The sequence below is a fragment of the Helianthus annuus genome, chromosome 15, assembly GCF_002127325.2.
Source record: "Helianthus annuus cultivar XRQ/B chromosome 15, HanXRQr2.0-SUNRISE, whole genome shotgun sequence".
In the NCBI taxonomy this organism is placed as follows: domain Eukaryota; kingdom Viridiplantae; phylum Streptophyta; class Magnoliopsida; order Asterales; family Asteraceae; genus Helianthus; species Helianthus annuus.
The window spans coordinates 12,366,775-12,389,477 of record NC_035447.2 but is presented as its reverse complement, the minus strand read 5'-3'; the positions used below and the strand labels follow the sequence as shown (position 1 = coordinate 12,389,477).

The following is a 22,703-nucleotide window of genomic DNA, read 5'->3' as shown; positions in this document are numbered from 1 at the left end:
TAAACAAAAGGTTTACAAAAAGCGAATCAACTCACATTGCTGTTTTAGGTTTTTCGTAAGGGTTTCCTGGAGATAATCTATAAATTACACAAACACACGTGTGTTAGTATAATAACCCATTTTAACATTAGTAATACCCTCCCCGAGACGACATTCCAACGACTACGTCGGGCAGAACCACGACAGCCGTTACGGAACCCTAGATCAATCGGGCAGCGTATCTAATACGTCTCCAGGGGTTATAATACTTACATCGTAGCAGAACCTCGCTATTTTAGGGGGTATAATGCCCGGGTATAGTGTATACTACTTCAGAAATTTAGAAAGAAAGAAAGAAAGTGAGCGAGATGGACTGAAGGCCGTTGCCCTCTATTTATAGTTGTGAAATCGCGTTCCCACGCGGCCCGCGTGGAGTTTGGCCAGGCCTTACGCGGCCCGCGTTGACCCAAAGTCAATGTATAGCTTGTTCCGGTCATCATCTAGGGTTGACACGAGTTGGACACGTGGCCGCACCGGGTCACGCCACAATTCCGGACACTCGCGGCCCGCATGGACTTAACCCACCATGTACGCGGCCCGCATCAACTTGTGTTTTAGGAAAAGTCTGGTTAAACACTCTCGCGGCCCGCGTTAACTTGAGGTGAGGCCCTACGCGGCCCGCCTCAGCTTACTAATTTTTGTTTTTTATTTATTTTATATAGTATAATCTATCTTGGGGCTCGGTTTTCACATACGGGGTGCATATAAAGACAAGTTGATATATTTACAATATATATTAGGGTGTCGGAAATATTATGAGGATGTCTGTTTTACCAAGGGTTGTTATAGTATGTGTGCCAAAGATGATCAGGTCATGTACGCATCAAATCTATTTAAAGAAGGAGCACTCGAATGGTGGAACACTGTGTTACAAGCTAAAGGAAGAAATAAGGCTTATGCTATGACTTGGGAAGAATTTAAGAATCTTGTAGAAAGAAAATTCTGTCCTGAGTATGAAAAGGAACAAATGGCAAATAAGTTCCTAAATCATCGGATGATAGGTGTAGATTGTCGTGGTTATACTTCGACATTCTTTGAATATGCTAGAGTGGTACCAACACTGGCTTCGCCAGAACCGGTACTCATTTCTCGCTATATTTGGGGATTAATTAGCGAAATTCGCAATATCGTTAAGGCTGCGAGACCTCGCACTATTGACGATGCTGTAGAATTAGTTAACACTCTGACTGATGAATTGATACGCACAAGAGATGAAGACAGGAAGAAGGAACTAGCTCAGAAAATTACCCAAGGATTTAGGGTGGGTAATTGTAGTTTCAAGAAAAGAGGTGCAGGGCAATCTTCAACTTTGCCATTCTGCAAAATTTGCAAAAAGAAACATTTTGGAAAATGTAATAAAATTTGCAATTTTTGCAAAACGATAGGACATCGTGAAGAAAACTGCAGAAAGAAATCCATAATTTGTTACAATTGTGGAGAAGCCGGACATTTCAAAACAGAATATCCTAAGTTAATCAAACCAGTGGACAACAAAACCAAGGCGACCGAAGGAGCTACTAAGAAGAATGCCAGAGCATTCCAGCTAACCACTCAAGAAGCAGAGCTCATCCCGGATGTGATAGCCGGTACGTTTTTAGTTCACAACGTTTATGCAAAAGTATTGTTTGACTCTGGTGCAAACCAAAGTTTTATAAATACTTCATTCTGCCAAGCTCTTAAGTTACCCTTAACTACCATTAGGCAGATTTTTACAGTCGAAACCGCAGATGGGAATTCAGTAAAAATCAATCAGGTTTTGCAAAAAGTAGAAATAGAACTTTCAGGTCATAAATTTGATGCAAACCTATTACCTATGAAATTAGCTGAATTTGATGTTGTGTTAGGAATGGATTGGTTAATAGCCAACCATGCTCAAATCATTTGTGATAAAAACTCTATAGAAATTCAATCACCTACTGAAGAAGTAATCATGATTACAGGAGATAAACCTCGAAAGCCACTGAAGTTCATATCAGTAATGAAAGTTGCTAATTATGAACGAAAACAAGGAATAGTATATATGATTTCAGTAATCATTAGTACTAAAGGTAAAGAACTTAAGGAAATTCCTGTAGTCTCAGAATACCCAGATATATTCCCGGAAGATTTACCTGGGTTACCACCAGATAGGGAAGTAGAATTCAGGATTCATCTAATTCCAGGAACTACACCGATAGCCAAGGCACCCTATCGATTAGCTCCTACCGAAATGCTAGAATTGAAGAAGCAATTAGATGAATTACTAAGCAAAGGATTTATACAACCTAGTTCATCCCCTTGGGGTGCACCAGTGTTGTTTGTGAAAAAGAAAGATGGATCAATGAGAATGTGTATCGATTATAGAGAGCTAAATAAGGTTACAATTAAGAATCAATACCCATTACCTAGGATTGATGATCTTTTCGATCAATTACAAGGCGCTAGGTACTTTTCTAAGATAGACTTGCGCTCCGGATATCATCAATTAAAGGTTCAAGAAGAAGACATACCTAAAACTGCTTTTAGAATTAGGTATGGACATTATGAGTTTACACTTATGCCCTTTGGGTTAACTAATGCACCCGCAGCATTCATGGACATGATGAACATAATCTGTAAACCATATTTGGATAAATTTGTAATTGTTTTCATAGACGATATACTCATTTATTCAAAAAGTCAGGACGAACATTGTCAGCACTTGCATGCACTCTTAACTTTGTTAAGAAAAGAAAAATTGTATGCCAAATTTTCAAAATGTGAATTTTGGCTACAAGAAGTGCAATTCTTAGGACACATGGTGAATCATGAAGGTATTCACGTAGATCCCGCTAAGATAGAAGCAATTACTAATTGGAAGGTTCCACAAACCGCAATGGAAATTAGAAGTTTTATAGGTTTAGCCGGATATTATAGACGGTTTATTAAGGATTTTTCCAAGATAGCTGTACCATTAACTAAGCTAACCTGTAAAGCCATTAAGTTTGAATGGGGACCTAAACAAGAAGAAGCCTTTAGAATCTTGAAGCAGAAATTAACCAATGCTCCAATTTTAGCCTTACCAGAAGGAACAGAAGACTTTGAAGTATATTGTGATGCTTCAAAATTAGGATTCAGGTGTGTGTTAATGCAACACAAGAAGGTAATTGCGTATGCTTCCAGACAATTGAAGAAGCACGAGAAAAACTATACGACTCATGATTTAGAATTAGGAGCTATAGTTTTTGCCCTTAAGATATGGAGACATTATCTGTATGGAAGTAAGTTTACTGTTTATACAGATCATAAAAGTTTAAGGTATATATTTGGGCAAAAAGAGTTAAATATGAGACAAAGAAGATGGATGGAAATCCTGAGTGATTACGACTGTGATATTCAATATCACGAAGGAAAGGCAAACGTAGTCGCAGATGCCTTAAGTCGTAAGGATCATGAGAAGCAAAGGCGAGTCCGTGCTCTTAGAATAAATCTACAAGTAGATTTAATGGAACAATTGAAGGAAATTCAGGAAACAGCAATCAAGGATGATGGTGAAGGAATGAAAGGTTACCTAAAAGAATTAGAACAAGGAAATGATGGAATTTGGAAATTCCACAAAAACAGAATTTGGGTACCTGAACAGGGAAATTTAAGATCAAAGATTTTAGAGGAAGCTCATAAATCTAGGTATACTGTACATCCAGGACACAATAAGATGTACCAAGATTTAAGAAAGAATTTCTGGTGGATAGGAATGAAAAAGGATATAGCCGAATACGTATCTAAGTGTCTAACTTGTTCACAAGTTAAAGCCGAACACCAGAAACCTTCAGGACTACTACAACAGTTAGAAATGCCTGTATGGAAATGGGAACTCATAACAATGGACTTTGTTACTAAGTTACCCAAAACCAGAAAAGGTAACGATGCGATTTGGGTAATTGTGGATCGATTAACCAAATCCGCTCATTTTCTACCTATGAAAGAAACTTTTAGCATGGAAAGGTTAGCCAAGTTATATGTGGTTGAAGTAGTATCCTTACATGGAGTCCCACTCTCCATTATATCGGATAGAGATTGTCGTTTCACTTCTCGTTTCTGGACAAGCTTCCAAGAAGCAATGGGAACCCGACTCAATCTAAGCACTGTATATCATCCACAAACAGACGGGCAAAGTGAAAGGACGATCCAAACTCTAGAAGACATGCTCCGAGCATGTGTAATTGACTTTGGTGGTAATTGGGATAACCATTTACCATTAATCGAATTCTCCTATAACAATAGTTATCACTCAAGCATCGAAGCCGCTCCATTCGAAGCACTATATGGACGCAAGTGCAGAACTCCGGTTTGTTGGGCAGAAATAGGAGAAAGTCAATTATCAGGTCCAGAAATCGTACAAGAAACCACAGACAAGATAACTCAAATTAAGGAAAGATTGAAGACAGCCAGAGATCGTCAGAAGAGCTATGCAGACAATCGCCGCAAGCCACTAGAATTCCAGATAGGAGACAAAGTACTATTGAAAGTTTCTCCTTGGAAAGGAGTAGTATGATTCGGTAAGAAAGGAAAACTAAGTCCAAGATATGTTGGACCATTCCCAGTGATCCAACGAATAGGACCAGTAGCTTATCACTTACAACTACCAGAAGAACTAGCTGGAGTACATGATGTATTTCATGTATCCAATCTCAAGAAATGTCTATCAGACGAATCCCTAGTAGTACCTCTTCAAGATGTGGAGGTAAATGAAAAGCTGAAATTCATAGAGAAACCCTTACAAATAGAAGACCGGAAGGTCAAGTTTCTCAAAAACAAGCAACTAGTACTGGTAAAAGTCAAATGGGATTCAAAGAGGGGACCAGAATATACTTGGGAACTGGAGACAGAAATGAAGCGGAAATACCCTCATCTATTTCAGTAAATCTCGAGGACGAGATTTTTCTTAAGGTGGGGAGGATGTAACAACTCTCATTAAAATCCATAATTAGGATGATAATTAGTCAATAAGAAAACCCTAATTGAGACACCCAAGTAATTCTGCACTAACCCTAAAATTTTCAGAACAATTGGAATTAGGATTAGGGCCCCTAAAACTCAGGGGGGGTAAACCCTAGTGATATTTATCCACAATTTTCGTTGTACAGATTGAAATTCATTTTAAAAGTGAGTCATGCAAGCTAGTCCCGAACCCAGCTAGCCTATATAATTAGACTGCTTCCCTTACGGACCGTAAGGGGAAATGGCATACGGTCCGTAAGCATGTCCCAAAAATCACTATAAATAGCAGACATCGGCACTTGCTTTCAGAAGTTAAAACGACGTCCAAAGTTTCTGTATACGTCGAATTAGAGTTATAACACTACAATTAAACACACACTGATCACGAAGTGCTGCCGCAAAACAGGGTAATCACTCGATCGCTATTACGATTCATTTTCCGACTGATCAATATATCCAATGGATGTTTAAGTGCCGCCCACATAGGGTTATACTTTGTCGTTCGTCGTTAAATCGATGGATGTTTAAGTATTGCACTTTGTCGTTCGTTGTGAGAATTTGATCTCGTGAGTTATCGTAAATGCTGTATTGATCACTAACCCGGTTTTGTGTGCATTATTATTTAAATTAGGTTAACAAGGCTAAACCATATTCTGTCCGTGTTAAATCTGCAATGTGAGTCATTCTCTTTTTTTATCAACTGTTTTACAATACTCCAAATTATTTTCAGAGTTATAATTACAGTGATTAAGTTTATGTAATCACCAAATTACAGCCAGTATGTGGGGTATTGTGCACATTACTACTGTTTTAATCACATTAGGTGGGCGAACCTAAAATTAAGTGATATACGTCATTCATTGGGGCAGCCAATGGTGATATGACCACAGTCACAGATCCGGTCGAGTGACAAATACTGTGGGTAGTTGGTAGATATCAGAAACATATGTAAAAACTCTTAATACTGTAAATTATAATAAACGAGTCATTTTAGTAAACTGAATGATTCACTCAGTATTTCCCGCTGACAAAACCTTTTTCAAACATGTTTCAGGTGATCTATTGTAATTCAGGAAAAGTGCTGGGGAGCATTTCAAGCTTAAGAAAGTGGCTCATTATAAAATAGAGAAATATGTTTTCTAAAAATAAAGATTTATCAGTAAAATCATGTTATTGTAAATTACCGGGATTTTATCCCGAATTGTGAAATAAAATAATCGGGAAATTTTTTTTTTAGCTTTACAACGATCCCGATGATAAAACTTCCGCTGTTAAACTCAATTAAATAAATATCACGGGATTTCTGTCCCGCGGCTCCTGAAATGGGTCAAACCGGGTCGGGGGCCGTGACAGGGGGGGGGGATTTGGGAAATAATAGGCAGGTAATGAAAGGAAATCCCCAACGAAAGATACACACTATGCCATCTTTTATATCAAATCGATCATAAGCACTACCTACATTCCACGAAATTGTGCACCACAAATAGGAGCGAAAATGATTTGATTCTTGCCTTTCAAAGAATTTCCATGATACACAAGAACAATCATTTTTTTTTTTGAGTTCAAAGGCAATGTTGGTAGGAATGTTGTTAGGTTCGCTTGAAGGTGTTTTGAAGCCGCTACCAACAGGTATCATCCCCCCAGAACAACGTTTTCTTTTAGGCCTTTCAACCTATCGATACGTCCTATGAGAGCTGCTTTTGCTAAAACTCGAGCGGTTTCTTGAAAACTCGCTTCAGATATGAAACTTTGAGTATTCATGGATGCTCTTGTTATTCCCAATAAGACGGCTTGGTAACAGATTGCTTCTTCCAAAGCGCGCCCCATTCGTTCCGGTCGCAACAATCCAGTTAGTTCTCCGGGCGAAAAAACATTAGACATTTCATCTTCTGAAACCAACATTTTTGATGTTATTTGACGTGCAATTAGAAAATTGAAAAGAAAAACAAAATACACTAAAAGACAAATGCTAAGGGTTTATGCTTATTTGATCTAATCGTACCACGTAATCCTTTAAAAAGCGGTCTGAGTGAGTTATTTCAACTCCACACTTTCTTTACTTGATAACCGTGTTTAGTCCCATGACTTTTATAAAGTTTTTTCGCTCGTTAGTCAACTTTGCTCATTTTCATGTTTAGTCTCTCCGTTTACTTCATGTTGATATTATAATAGGGTATCATTTTGGTTGTAACTTGATGTTATATGTTAGCTAAGGGTTTGTGTTTTAGTGTACTTTGTTTTTTAATTTTCTAATTGCACCCCTTGCTTTTTACTATAATTACTGTATGGTACGTCCCTCTGTTTTACCTTTCTTAATATACGTGTTTAGTCTCTCGTCTTTTATAAAGTTTTTTCATATTTTCTTTTTACTTTAATTTTCATAATATACATGTTTAGCCAATATGTCCTTCTACTTTAACCTGTTAAGGGTTTGGCTTTTAACACCTGTTCTTTACTATATTTATACGTTTCTTCTAATTTAACTTTCATAATAATTTATTAAGGGTTTTTCTTTTTAACCCTTGATCTTAATTATATTTACTATACGTTCCTTCTACTTTAAATTTCATTGTACACATGTTTAGTCTCTCTACTTTAATAAAATATTTTCTTTCAATAGTTAATTTTGTATATATATATATATACTTGTTTAGTTATTCTACTTTCAACTTTCTGATATTTAGTCGCTCTACTTTTATGTTGAGTGTTCGGGTTTTACGTTGAGTGTTCGGATCGCTCGCGCCGCAGAACGCAGGTATAACCTCCTAGTTATTTATAATATATCAAATAAAACTGGACAAAATGTATCTGTATATCAATAAAGCATATCTGAACATGATCTGTCTCAATCCGTACAAATTTTAACTGTTGACCAACCAACCCTCCAGTAAACTTTTACCTCTACGTTTTATGCTCATCATGCCACTACCTAGCTCATTACACATTCACTCAAGTTCAACATCACCGGTCACCTTCATCTCTCTCTCTCTCTCTCTCTCTCTCACACACACACACACTATTCGTGACCCAAGAACAAAAGGTGGTCCATCCAAAGAGTAACTTCGCTTTCAAATGGAAGAAGAAAGAAAGGTCAAACTTCCAACAAAGTCAACCACCATGGTCAAACCCACCTTCAAAAAGGTCCAAGTTGTTTACTACATTTCAAAAAATGGTCAGCTTGAGCACCCTCATGTCGTAGAAGTTACACATTTGGTTCACCACCAGCTTCGGCTCAAAGGTTCTTGGATTTCATCATATGTTTTGACTTTTTCCTGGTTGACTTTTCAATTCTTGTGCTTTACTTTGTTGTTATGTAGATGTGTTGGAGAGACTGAGTGCTTTGAGAGGTAGAGGAATGCCCTCCCTCTATTCTTGGTCTTGCAAAAGGTCAAACATTATTTACCTTCTATCTCTCACTTTCTTCCATTTATTTGTTGCTAGTTTGTTCTAATTTCTAAGGGTTTGATTTTGGTTTAGCTATAAGTAACCTGTTACTAATGGTTTGTCTTACGGCTTGACCTAAAAATCGTCAAAAATCTGACGTAAACACCCTTAAGTTTAGTAGAAGGCTCTCACTATTCTCACGTCCTTAAGCATTCACATTCGTTCCACCAAATTGTGTGAGTGAAGTTTTTATAACATAAAGAGAATAAAAAGTGGTTGTGAGTAGAGTAAAGTGAAAATATTACTGTTTATCTGTATATTTGATATTTGAGGGGATATTGTTTACCTTCTATAATTTTTTATATACTTTGAAAATGGGCGCTGTGAGTGAAGGAGAGAGAAAAGCTAGTGATTAATGTATAAAAAAATATTATTTAATTGAAATGAGAGAGAAAATGTAATGTTTTTTAGTGTAACATAAGGTGAAAATATGATGGAATGGATGTAAATGCTATATCTTATTCCCACATCTTTTACATGCTATCTCTCTCTCTCTCTCTATATGTGTATATATAGAGAGAGAGAAGGGATGTTAGAATATTAACTCCCTAAAATGGTGTGTTGGTTTATATATAAATTGGATATGTTTGTTTGGTTTGATTCGGTTTTCATTTTCTAAAATTGGTTTTGGTTTTTAATAATAAAAATACGTTACTAATGGTTTGATTTACGGTTTAATTATTACGGTTTAATTATAAACCGTCAAAACCGAACCGTAAATACTCATAAGTGAAGTGATTAGTTTGTTTATATATGGTTAGGATGTACAAGAATGGATATGTGTGGAATGACTTGGGGGAGAATGATGTTATTTTGCCATCAGAAGGTCAAGAGTATGTACTCAAAGCTTCTCAACTTGTATTCCACTCACCAGGTTCTTTCTCTTCATAACTTTTGTGTTTGTAAAAAAAACAGTTTTTAATTTCTTTCGAAACCCAATTTGTATATACCAAAATTCTTTAGTTTGTTTAAAATGATTGTTATTTTTTAATAATATTATTAGTATTTTGTCATGCATATATACTACAAGTATACGTGTACACATTAAAAAAAGAACATTAAAAGACGGGAATTTAGTAGAAAAGATAATTCAAATGCAGCCGAAACAAAAATAAACATTTTTTTTTATTTTTCTATTTTTTAATTAAAAACTATGTACATTTTAATGAGAAATGTTGGTTTTGAAATTAATGGTGTCTGTGTATATAAAGTAATTAATGAGAAATGTAATATGAAAGTAAATAGAAGAGAATGACATATGACATATCTTTTTTCTTTCGTGTTAAATTAACTTCTGGCAGTAGCAACTCATTTTCAAATCTCGCAGGCTTTTATTATCGTCTGCTACTGTCTAAAGCCCATTAAATTTCTTTCACTTTTTACCATTTTTTCTGTAAATAAATGGTTTTGAAATTAATGGTGCGTGTGTATATACAGTAATTAATGAGAAATTTTACAATAAATGGTTTATATTTTAACAGACGGGTCTGAGTTAATTTTTTCTATATATATTTTTTGAGTTGTTCTATATATACCTATGGTGCCTTCTATGAACAGACCTACCTGACAATCGACAAACCACGCTTTGTCTGAAGGGTGCTACTTTCTACACCCCCTATTTACTTTTTTCACCCCTCTCCTCTCACATACTTACAGGTGGGGCCTGCGTGAGACCGACAGTTTTCCTCTCACAAGGGGGGTGTAATCAGGAAGGAGGGGGGGTGTGTATAGAATGGGCCTTTTAAAATAGATACATTAGACGGGGGTATGGTGGGGCGTGGGTTGGGGGCATTGTGTGACACGTGGACTATGGGACACCCAAGACCAAAAGGCTAGTGCTCTTGGCCAATGAGGTTCCGCCATGTCATGTGGTAGCCCCGCCCCACGCCCGGCCTTAAACTCCCGCCCAAGGGGCCACACCCAAACCCAAGCCCACCTGAGGTGGTGACTTAGGCGTTTCTCTCCAGCCCACGCCCCATACCCCATAGTGTTACATTTTTTTACTCGACCCAACCCTTTTTGTTAGCAATGTAGAAAAAGTAAATTTTCAAATAATTAATAATTTACTTTGCAATAGTTATTTTAAAAAAATGTCTTATTGTTTTAATTTATATACAACTGATATAAAATTTGCAAAACTTGTAAGTGTGTATACACACCCGCATTTTTAGACAGTTTTTGTAAATTATATGTTTTTTGTGAAAAAGTGAAATTCCTTAATGCTTTAAGTTTTATATTTTTTTATATATGTTTTCAATATACGTATGTATATGTTTTAACTTTTTCTTTATACGCGTGTGCATTCACACACATACGTCAACAATTTGGTATATAGAGCCAAATCGGATTTTAATAATTCAAATCCATTGGCCGATAACAATTCATATTAAGTTATTAACAATGTGCTCAATGACAATTCTAACTTTTAACCTATTTTCATAGACAAACACATGCATGTTAACGACGAGCCTCAAGTACACGTCGCAAAACGCAAGCCAATGACACCAAAACGACAAACTGAATTCAACGAAGAAGAACTAGACTTCGAAGAAAAGAGAATAAACTACACAAACCCTCAATCCAAATGTTCTTCAAGGGGCATCCATATCTCCACCACCTTATCACCCCCCTCACCTCCACCCTCAACCACCTCTGGCGACAGCAACAACACCTCAAAACGCTTTGAGGATGGCGACCCTTACCCAACACTGACCCGTAACTCCATGCTGCTTCACTTGATGGCATGCGGCGGCTCCATAGGGTTTAAAGGGAAATCTGATATTATTAACCAAGCAACAAATGTAGCGGCTGCTAGGAAGAGCTGCAGTAGCTCTGGTAGTTTGCATAAAGGAGTGGTGTGTAAAAAGGCGGCGGCTGTGGCGGTGGAGGATGAGATATGTTGCATGTCGGAAAATCCACGGTTCGGGAAAATGCAGGCTGAGGAGAGGGAGTATTTTAGTGGGAGCATTGTGGAGGCAATGGCTGAAGAAAGAGTTCAAGTTGAACCTATGTTGAACAAGTCATCTTCCTACAATGAAGAAAGGTTTGTCACTTGTTTTATATAAACTTGTTATGCTATTGTTTGTTTTAGGTGTTTATTTTGATATAATATATTTTTAAGAAATCTAACAAAAATGATAATTTTTCTAAGTATGTTATACACTTATACCTATACGGTCTTAAACAAGACCCGTACAATCACACTTGAATTAACTAAAGGGAAACTTACTAAAATAGTCAAAGTTGACCGAAAAGCTTAGAAAATGGACATGGAACTTAGCATTTACCAAAGTAATAATTAAAAGCGAGGGCTGAGCCGGCGCTTTTCACCAAAACACGTCAGCTCAGCCCGCGCTTTTGAGTCATTATTTATAGAAAAAAAGTCTGATACAACCGGGCCGGCTACGTGGTTTGATGGTTTCCAACTTTCTATTGAAATCATTTGATCGTAAGTTGGAGGTTGGTGGTCAAAGGAGAACAAAAGGTTTGATGGTGTATGGCTATATGCATAAATTATTCTGAAATAATTATAAAGGTGTTAGTGTATTAGTTTTTTTTTTCTTCATAAATTTGTTAATAGGGAAAAGTCTGTATAGATATAACATAACTAGAAAAATAACCGCTTTCTGTTAGTTGCACATATCATTGTTGTATGTTCAGGGTGAGGTTCCTATAAAAAGGATGTTTTTCGTGAGAAGTGTGAGAAGCTATAGAAATTGACATGTAGGCATCATGTTTTGAACTTAGGAATGATGTTTTGGGTTGTTTTGGCAAGAAAAACACCAAACATAACAATTTAAAACACAATGCAACGTATTATGGGCGTGAAATTTAAAACACACTACTTAACACTTAAAACACACTACTTAATGTTCATGGCATGATGTTTTAAGTTTTAAGCCTAGAATTTATTGCATTGTATTTTAAATTATTATGTTTGTTGTTTTTCTTGCCAAAACAACCCAAAACATTATGCCTAAATCAAAAACATGATGTCAACATATGAATTTTTATGCCTTCTCACATTTTTACGGAAAATGTCCTTTTTACAGGATCTAAATCCTAAGACTGTATGTTCATATTGTTGTGTCTTGTGACATAATTATACAAGTGTATAACACACTTCAAAAAATAGTTTTATCAGTCCCTTAAATTTTAGTGTTGACAATAATAGTATTTCAGAACAGTCTGCTACATGACTTTTTTTTAATAGTGGATTTTCTAAGATATACACAGTATGCATGTAATTAATCTATAGAATTTGTACTATTGAACATTTTAGTTGTGGAATATATTACTTACACTAACATGTTCCCTTAGTGGCCTATACATGACTTTTAGTTGCATATTATATTATTATTATTATTATTATTATTATTATTATTATTATTATACCGTTGACATGATTAATACTTGGGTATATTGGTATAACACACCTCTAAAACAATTTTTTTCGTATTCTTATTTTCTAAAACAATTTTTTTAGGTTTCTTATTTTATGTTAAACCCTTATTTAGGTATTTAAGAAAATCTGATACATTAATTTGAAGCTTGTAAAAGGGGAGACCAAAGCAGTGAGTTTTCATTACTGATATATGTTGTGAGAATTTGGTGTCAGAGGGTCCAAGACAATGGCAGCAGAAGAAGAAGATGATGAAATGAAGAGAGAGAAAAGAGTGGCAGGGAAATGCATCCCAAAGAGATTTTGCTAGAGATTTGATATGTCATGTATCCATTGACTTTCTTTATTGACTATTTTGTTTTTTTCCCAATGGATGAAGCTTGGAAATTTATTACGTTTTCCTAACTTGGTGAAACTTTTTACATGGACTATTGGTACACTCTAAAATTTATTTGCACAATCTGACTTTTATACAGGTCGTGGAAATATCACTTTTCTTTCCTTCGATCTATGGCTATTGGTACACTCTAAAATTTATTTGTACAATCTTTGACTTCTGCAGTTGTGAATTCTTATTTGGCAGCTAACTAGACCTATACGGATTATATTATTCGTATTGAATTGTATTTTTTTTTACAAAAGAATTCTTTATTTTTAAAAACAAAAATATTTTTAAAAATTTATCACATGGTATAGATTTGGTACATGTTTATTATATTATACTATACTGATACTATAGTATCTATGTTATAATCGTACTATAGTTTATTATACTATACCATACTACAACTAGGGGTGTGCAAATGGCGGTTCGGTTCGGTTATTACCTTTAACCATATCCGTAACTAATAGACACATAATAGACAATTATGTGGGTCGTATTAAACCATGTTATACTTATACTATACTATCTATGTTATAATCGTATTATATACTACACTTATACTATAGCTTATTATACTATACTACACATATACTATACTATACTACAACATAAGCATATACGAGATCTATGTTAGTAGTAACCTGGTAATAAAAACTTGAAATCTGAAACAGAAAACAGTAAAGTAAACGAGACAGAAACGATAACAGTGAACCGGGCTTGTGTTTGACACAATTCCCTTAAACAGATTCGCGGTCTGTTCCCAGGGTACGCCGATTCGAAGCAGTAACAGCGCCCTGCCGGACTTGAACACTTGCCTGAAAAGAAGAAGAACGATGTTGCAGAGATTGAGAGAGATGATGTGTTGGTGTGTCTCAACTGTGTTGGTATGATTTGGTTTTATAGTCACAGAATTCATAACCGAATTCTGGACATAATTGCAATGAATTAAAACCAAATAATGGTCATTAGTACAGTTTTAAAACTGATAATAATAACCGTTTAAAACTGAAACTCAATAATGATTATCATCAATACTGAATAATCATTTCAGTTTAAAACTCATTAACAAGACCAACCATTTCAGTTTTAAAGACTAATTAAAAAACAATTAGTCAGTCTCGAGTGCAAAAACTGTCTCACGCAAGCCCGGGTTTTCGGAGCTGCATTCATGTCCGCAGGACGTGCGGGCACGCACGAGTTCAACCAAATTCCAGTTCCGAAACTCAATTTTTTTGCACCCCCTCTGCGTGCGCGCGGGTAGGACTTGTGGTAAAACATGTCATAAGACTTCAAAAGCTTGGTTAATGTTTCACTTTATAAATAGCCTATCCTTTTGTTCCCACTCCAATGTGGGACAAAGTGGTTTTACCACTTGAGACTTTCCATTCACACCAAAACTTCCAACAATCCCTCACATGAATGGAGGTCGATCTCAGAAACAACATAATTCCTTATTACATTTCAGCAGTTGAGTTTTGCATACGATAGGTAGGTGTTACCCTTTGAACCTTCGCTCATGAAATGCACTTAGCCCACTAGCTCTGAGTAGAACTCGATGTCTTTGAACTCGTCTGCCGTTTGTGTAGACGACAACGCACTTCACACAAGACTCTCCCTGACAAAGTCAAGTCCTCATAGTTATGTTCGTTATGGTCATGAACATGAGCCTGTTCTGCGAGAGCCATTAGGTATTGTGCCCCAACAACACCCTTCGAAGCGACCCCACTTCTCTCTCACATAGGTGATTCACTATGTATTGTTACCTTCGTCGAATCATTAAAAGCCTCACTTTTAGGAATGGACTATGAAGTTTACTAAGCTTTGCGATAAACTCCCTTATATATATACGTAGGGTTATCCCCCACAGTGACCTTACTAATTCATACAATTAGGTTTTCCTATTGAACTCAGCTCTTGGGATCTCCAGTCTACTGAGTTAGATTTCCATCATATGAACTTATATTTTCAAGGGCTTCAGTCCCATTCCCATGGACGACTTCTGTACTAACTCTCTACTTAGGCCTTTTGTTAGCAGATCCGCAATATTATCCTTTGACCTCACGTAGTCAACAGTGATAATTCATGTATAGATTAGTTGTCGTATCGTATTATGTCTACGTCTGATATGTCTGTTCCTACCGTTATACATTGTGCTATGAGCTCAGCCAAGTGCCGATTGGCTATCACAATGTATACAAATGGCCGATGCCGACTTAGGCCATCTTGGTATATCCTCAACAAATAGCCATTCTGCCTCTTCACCTGCTTTATCTAAAGCGATGAACTCTGATTCTATCGTGGATCTAGCGATAACCGTTTGTTTTGATGATTTCCACGATATAACAGCACCTCCAAGTGTGAATACATACCCACTTGTTGCTCTGGAATCATTCGTGTCAGATATGCAATTTGCATCGTAGTGTCCTTCTATAACTGCTGGATATATGTTATAATGCAACCCGTATTCCCGGGTGTATCTTAAGTAGCAAAGCAACCGAGTGATACAGTTCCAATGCATTGAACTTGGGTTGCTCATGTACCTGCTTAGCTTGCTCACAGCATATGCTAAGTCTGGTCTAGTACAACTCATAAGATACATCAAGCTACCAATAATTCTTGAGTATTCCAACTAGTTTACAGGTTGTCCTCTATTCTTGGCTAGATGTTGACTTGTGTCAAGTGGAGTTCTAGCTTCATTAGAGTCATTTGCATTGAACTTCTCAAGAATTTTTCCACACAATGGGATTGACTTAAAACAAGTCCACTTTGGGTTCGCGTAATTTTGACCCCCAAAATCACATCCGCAAGACCTATGTCTTTCATGTCAAACCTTGCTTTTAGCATGTTCTTTGTAGATTTTATGATTTTGTCATCACTACCAGCAATGAGCATATTATCTACATATAGACACAAAATGACATATCCATCAGATGTGTCTTTCACATACACACATTTATCACATTCATTGATTTTCAACCCAGCATCAAGCATGACATGATCAAACTTTTGGTGCCATTGTTTTGGAGCTTGTTTCAATCCATACAAGGATTTTACAAGTTTACACACTTTCTTTTCTTGCCCAATTGTCACACCCCAACCGATGGTGGAATCATCGGGGCGCGACACTGAGCGAAACAGATTGTCCAGAAGTTTCCATAACAATTATCATTACCAATCAATTTAAATTAACATGTCCCATACCATGCCTCAAAATGTAAACAAATTATTACAGACAAAATCCAGGCAAATAGTCCTGTTCCGACAACTCAGATTTTCAAATAGCCCAATTGTTTATCTACTTCTAGAGACTCTTAATTACATTAGTATAGACAACTATTTGTTGGCTTCTAGAAACTTATTATAGCCTCGCTTTCCTAGCAGATAAGCATCCTAAATACCTGTCACATACGTTAAAATAAAAGTCAATACACATAGTGTAAAGGCGAGTATACAAGTTTGATAATAGCATATAGAGTTCGAGATAGTTTACGCATAACCAGCACGTACACGGAGAAAAACGAAGCAAGTTAATTATCGACATGAACCTATCGATACCAATGACTGCGGGTTGACTGCCCAAGGCAGTTCGTAATACAGGATCACCACTGTAATCCATGCAAATAATTGTCCTTAACAACCCCGAGTGAACGGGTGCTGAGTCCAAACTATAGTACTATCGTCGTTAAGGCAGGTAGACAACATTCCATATGTAAACATAACAAACAAGCATTTATTTAGTCACGTAATACATGCGATAATGGTTAGCGTTTAAAGTACTTGCGTAGTGTGTTTGATTATGATTTCGTATAAGTAACGTATGTAACACCCAAAAGTGCATAAAGCAAAAAGGGATCGAGTATACTCACCGCGGTTGGATGGATTGAAGGGAGCGCTTGAGAGTAAGGTTAGCCTGAATAGTTCGATAGAATAACGATAAGCGACACGTAAAACGAGGATAAGTGTTGGTGGGTTGGACAGCTGGTCGATCGGACGGTAGTCCGATCGGACAACGGATCGTGCGAGTGACTGACCGTTCGGACGGTTGTCCGTTCGAATGGTTGTCCGATCGGATGGTCGTCCGAGTGGATTGTTCTTCCTTTAGGAAGGATGTGTTTGTGTATGATGGTTTGACTTTTGAAGTTTTTGTTGTAGCATTTGAAAACATTGAAGTGTTTCTACCTTTCAGTTCGGTCGATCGGACAGTCGTTCAATCGGCCGACAATCCGATCGGCTAGACACTTTAGTGAGAACAAGTTTACAGCAGAATGCCACTCGTTCGGACAGCAGTTCGATCGGGTAGCATCCTTAGTGCATTGAACATGTTGAAAAATCAATTAAGTGTTAAAGCCTAAGTATCTCATGATCCGAAGAGTAATCCGATCGGATGGTGGTCCGATCGAACAACAGTTCGTTCAATACTCAAACTTCAAAGGTTAAGAAAAGGTAATTAAGTGTGGGTCCCATAGTGCAAGCCGATCGGCTGAGCAGCCGTTCGGGTGGCTGTCCGTCCGGACAGCAGTCCGATCGGACGACACCCCGTCCTGGTCATCCTGTTCGTCTCACACTTGGTTGTTCTGATTGTTTATCGTCTTATCGAGGCATTTTGATAACGAGTCAAGCAACAGGAAACTTGTCAATACTTGGTTCTCCTGATCGGACAGGAATCACCCAAACCCGACCAATGAGCTGTTCGAGACGGTGGTTCCCGTTTAACCCGAAATCGGTAAGCCTCGCGGATAGGATTGGATTTTGAGCTAACACGACCACTTGAATGAGTAGTATGTCGACACAAAGGTCCGATTTCTCCGATTTTGAGTGCATTGAGTGTAAAAGAGTTGAAAGAAAGTTGGAAAACCATCTTTCAATCCTTTCTTTGGTGAAAATGTTTAGATCTACTAAAGATCTTTGTTTGTTTATGTGGAAATCGGTTAGATCTAGGTTGTTCTTGGTGGATTGAGGCCAAAACATGAAGTTCTTCAAGAACACATGATGACGTCATCCTAGAACACCTTAATTCTTGGTGATTTCACGGTTAAAAGTTAAGATTCAAAAGGTAGAAAGGTGTAGGAGTGCGTGTAGATCAAGGAAGTACAAGATTTAGGTCGAGATCTTACCTGAATAGAGAGAAATCTGAGAAAAGGTGAGGAGAGCGTGATGTTCGGTCAGATAGTTTCCAGAAATGGAAAGTGTGAAAGTGACTTGGGTATTTATAGGATTCCAAAAGAGGAAAGGGCTGGCCGATCGGTCAGCAGCTCGATCGGACAGCCTGTCCGATCGGACGGCAGTCCGAACGGACGGCTGGTCGATCGGCTGGTGGTCTGATCGATCGGTCGCCTGTTTCGAGTGTTCGGTGCGACGAGTTTTGCTGTTTCGATTTCGATTGCGAGCGTTGCGATGCGATAGAGCACTGTCTCTTCTCCACTAATTATCGTACTATATCAACATATAATCATCATTAATTCGTATTCGATTTGCGATTGCGATTCGATTGATTACCACATAACGTAAATAAACATGCACAAGTAACACATAGGGCACACACACACACATATAATAATCACCAAAATGCGTAGTTCGAGTTTGCGAGCGCGATGTTGATTAGATTAGATTGATTAGCGTTTAATTAACTTTATCGCATTGTTACTTCCTATCATTCACAGTCGTAGAGCGATTCGTAGCGATAAACATTCAATTACTGCGAATATAATTACTTACTCCACATAATACAACTAACGTAACATAAAATAGACTAACTAAAGTCAAGGAAGTCAAAACAGGAAATTGAGCAAGGAGAGACAGATCGCAATTAGCAATCGTTTCTCCCTTTGACTTCAATCTTGACTTTGACTTTGACTTTCGAAACACTGGGGTGTTACACCAATAGCTGTGAAGCCTTCGGGTTGCTCCATGTAGATTTCTTCCTCTAGAATTCCATTCAAGAAAGCTATTTTTACATCCATTTGGTGAACTTCCAAATTTCTAATGGCGGCAATGACAAGCACCAACCTGATGGATGTTATTCGCGTAACTAGCGAATCTGTATCAAAGTAATCTAAACCTTCTCGTTGTTTATATCCTTTAATCACCAACCTTGCTTTGTACTTATCAATGGTTCCATCTGGTTTCATCTTCTTCTTGAAGATCCATCGATATCCTAGTGGTTTACATCCTTGAGAAAGATCCACTAGTTCCCAAGTATGGTTTTGTAAGATAGAGTCTCTCTCACTTTTAATTGCCTCCCTCCACTGAGGTCCCTCTGAGGAATGCACTGCTTGTTGGTACGTTTGAGGTTCATCTTCTACCATATAGGTAAGAAACTCAGGGCCAAAGGATTTTTCAGTCCTTTGCCGTTTGCTTTTCCTGATTTCAACTTCCTCAGTCTTAAATTGTTCTCGAGGTTCATCGTTTTCAACTTCACCCACGGGAACAATTTCCTCAACCGGTCTAGTAGAACTCGGTTCACTTTTATCTAAGCATGGGAACATATGTTCAAACCATGATGCATCCTTAGATTCTATTATGGTGCCTTTGCATATTCCAGGGTTCTTAGAATCATACACAAGAAAACGATAAGGACCATAAGTACGGGTGTATCCTATAAATACACAATCCACCATTTTGAGTCCTATTAGTAGGTGCTTAGGTGGTGTGACTACCACCTTAGCTAGACACCCCCACACTTTCAAGGATTTATATGGTGGTTTCTTTCCCGTCCATAATTCGTAAGGGGTTACATCCTTTTTCTTATTGGGTATCATGTTCAACACATAATTTGTCGATAAGATTGCTTCCCCCCACATGTTTTGGTTTACACCAGAACTTATCATCATGGCATTCATCATTTCTTTCAAGATGCGATTTTTCCGTTCCGCTATGCCATTTTATTGAGGGGAGTAAGGAGCCGTGAGTTCGTGGATGATTCCACTTTTTGCACATACGTCAATAAAAGGTGAAACATATTCACCTACTCGGTCAATCCTTACGATTTTGATTTTCCGATTTAGTTGATTCTCAACTTCGGCTTTGAACAAGATAAACTTGTCAATAGCCTCGTCCTTACTCTTAAGTAAGTACACATAGCAATACCTTGTACTATCATCAATGAACGTGATGAAGTACTTGTTCCTACCACGAGTAGGAATTGCTTTTAGATCACACACATCCGTGTGGATCATCTCGAGGGGTTCGGTGATTCGTTCAACCTTTTTGAATGACGATTTCATTTGTTTTGCTTCTACACAAGTTTCACATTTATTAGTTGAGTCGATATCGAATGTTGGTATGCAATCAAGTTTAATTAAATGACGAATGGAATTATAATTAACATGACCTAGTAGCGGTTTCTTTCATTGCATTCACAACCATTACATTGAGTTTAAACATTCCATTTAGGGCATAGCCCTTACCAACATACATACCATTTTTGGTCAACACGACCTTATCCAACTCAATCACCATTTTGAACCCAAACTTGTTAAATTGCCAACCCGACACAAGGTTCTTACGAATTTCTAGAACATACAACACGTTTAACAAAGTGAGTTCCTTTCCAGAAGTCATTTTCAAAACCACATTCCCCTCGCCTTTGATTTCGGCCATGACGGAATTTCCCATAAAGACCTTTTCATCATTAGTCACCTCCTTGAAGGTGCTAAACAGGTTCTTGTCAAAACACACATAACGAGTAGCCCCCGTATTAATCCACCAATCGTTGTGGTTTTGCCCAACTAAGTTAACTTCCGTGACCAAAATCGAGAGGTCCATGATCATAGCAATGAGGTTATCAACCTCATGAACCATGTTAACTTGTCGAGCATTTTTCTTCTTTGTAAGCTTGCATTCGTTGGCCTTATGGCCTTGTTTTTGACAATTATAGCAAGTTCCTTGGAACTTCTTTTTCCCAACTCCCCCCTTAGGACCAAGGTTAGAGCGTTTCCCATGAGCTTTCATTCCACCCTTTCCACCGTTCTTATTTCCATTCGAAGATTGGCCATGCTCAACAATATTAGCCTTTGGTGTTTCAGGGTTACCAATCCTTTTCAACTTTATTATCTTCTTCAATGCGAAGGCGAACAACAAGATCTTCAATGGTCATTTCCTTCCACTTATGCTTATGCTTGAGATAGTTCTTGAAATCAACCCAGCTTGGTGGTAGCTTTTCGATCATAGCTGCAACATGGAATGTCTCGCTGAACACCATTCCTTCCGCATGAATATCGTGAAGAATAACTTGAAGTTCTTGGACTTGGCTAATGACAGTTTTAGTGTCTATCATTTTGAAGTCCAAGAACTTAGCCACAACGAATTTCTTAGTGCCCGCATCTTCTGTTTTGTATTTGTGGTCCAAAGACTCCCATAACTTTTTGGCAGTCTTGGCTTTACAATACACATTGTAAAGCGTATCAACCATACCATTCAAGATATAGTTGCGGCACAAGAAATCCGAATGATTCCAAGCATGAACCGCGCTCACTGATTGAGCATCAATATCCCCTTCATCCACATGGGGAACGGTTTCAGTGAAGAACCGTGCTAGGTTCAGAGTGGTTAGATAAAAGAACATCTTTTGCTGCCACTGTTTGAAATTCACACCGTTGAATTTCTCAGGTTTTTCAGCATGTGAGACTGTGTTAGGCAGTGGTGCAACCAGACCGGTTGTGACAGCAATAGCGGAAGTCATGACAACAGTCATGACTGTAGAAACAGAGGTAGACATGGGCTGGGATTTCATTCTGAAAAGAAAAGAATGCAGAAACAATTAGTAAAACGAGTCTGTTTAAGTTTGTTAGTAACCTGGTAATAAAAACTTGAAATCTGAAACAGAAAACAGTAAAGTAAACAAGACAGAAACGATAACAGTGAACCAGGCTTGTGTTTGACACAATTCCCTTAAACAGATTCGCGGTCTGTTCCCAGGGTACGCCGATTCGAAGCAGTCCAGCGCACTGCCGGACTTGAACACTTGCCTGTAAAGAAGAAGAACGATGCTGCAGAGATTGAGAGAGAAGAAGATGTGTTGGTGTGTCTCAACTGTGTTGGTATGATTTGGTTTTATAGTCACAGAATTCATAACCGAATTCTGGACATAATTGCAACAAATTAAAACCAAATAATGGTCATTAGTACAGTTTTAAAACTGATAATAATAACCGTTTAAAGCTGAAACTCAATAATGATTATCATCAATACTGAATAATCATGTCAGTTTAAAACGCATTAACAAGACCAACCGTTTCAGTTTTAAAGACTAATTAAAAAAACAATTAGTCAGTCTCGAGTGCAAAAACTGTCTCACGCGAGCCCAGGTTTTCGGAGCTGCATTCGTGTCCGCAGGACGTGCGGGTACGCACGAGTTCAACCAAATTCCAGTTCTGAAACTCAATTTTTTTTGCACCCCCTGTGTGCGCGGGGGTAGGACTTGTGATAAAACATGTCATAAGACTTCAAAGGCTTGGTTAAGGTTTCTCCTTATAA

The 22,703-nt window shown here is 37.7% G+C and overlaps 2 protein-coding genes across 2 annotated transcripts; one reads left to right on the top strand and one right to left on the bottom strand.

Annotated features, from left to right (window-relative positions):
• Positions 1–7,947: 7,947 nt before the first annotated feature.
• On the top strand, positions 7,948–13,315 carry LOC110914828 (protein UPSTREAM OF FLC). The gene is made up of 5 exons (XM_022159522.2): positions 7,948–8,236; positions 8,316–8,385; positions 9,204–9,316; positions 10,885–11,485; positions 13,061–13,315. Exons 1-5 carry the CDS (start codon positions 8,071–8,073, stop codon positions 13,152–13,154), a joined length of 1,044 nt encoding a protein of 347 aa, XP_022015214.1. The 5' UTR covers positions 7,948–8,070; the 3' UTR covers positions 13,155–13,315.
• A 2,075-nt stretch (positions 13,316–15,390) lies between these two features.
• LOC118487418 (secreted RxLR effector protein 161-like) lies at positions 15,391–15,828 on the bottom strand. The gene has a single exon (XM_035984252.1). It carries the CDS (start codon positions 15,826–15,828, stop codon positions 15,391–15,393), a length of 438 nt encoding a protein of 145 aa, XP_035840145.1.
• Positions 15,829–22,703: the final 6,875 nt, after the last annotated feature.

Coding starts and splice junctions, on each gene's coding strand:
- LOC110914828 (XM_022159522.2), top strand. CDS start 8,071: ATGGAAGAAGAAAGAAAGGTCAAACTTCCAACAAAGTCAACCACCATG. Junction 8,237..8,315: donor CCACCAGCTTCGGCTCAAAG/GTTCTTGGATTT, acceptor GTTGTTATGTAG/ATGTGTTGGAGAGACTGAGT. Junction 8,386..9,203: donor TATTCTTGGTCTTGCAAAAG/GTCAAACATTAT, acceptor ATATATGGTTAG/GATGTACAAGAATGGATATG.
- LOC118487418 (XM_035984252.1), bottom strand. CDS start 15,828: ATGTATCTTATGAGTTGTACTAGACCAGACTTAGCATATGCTGTGAGC.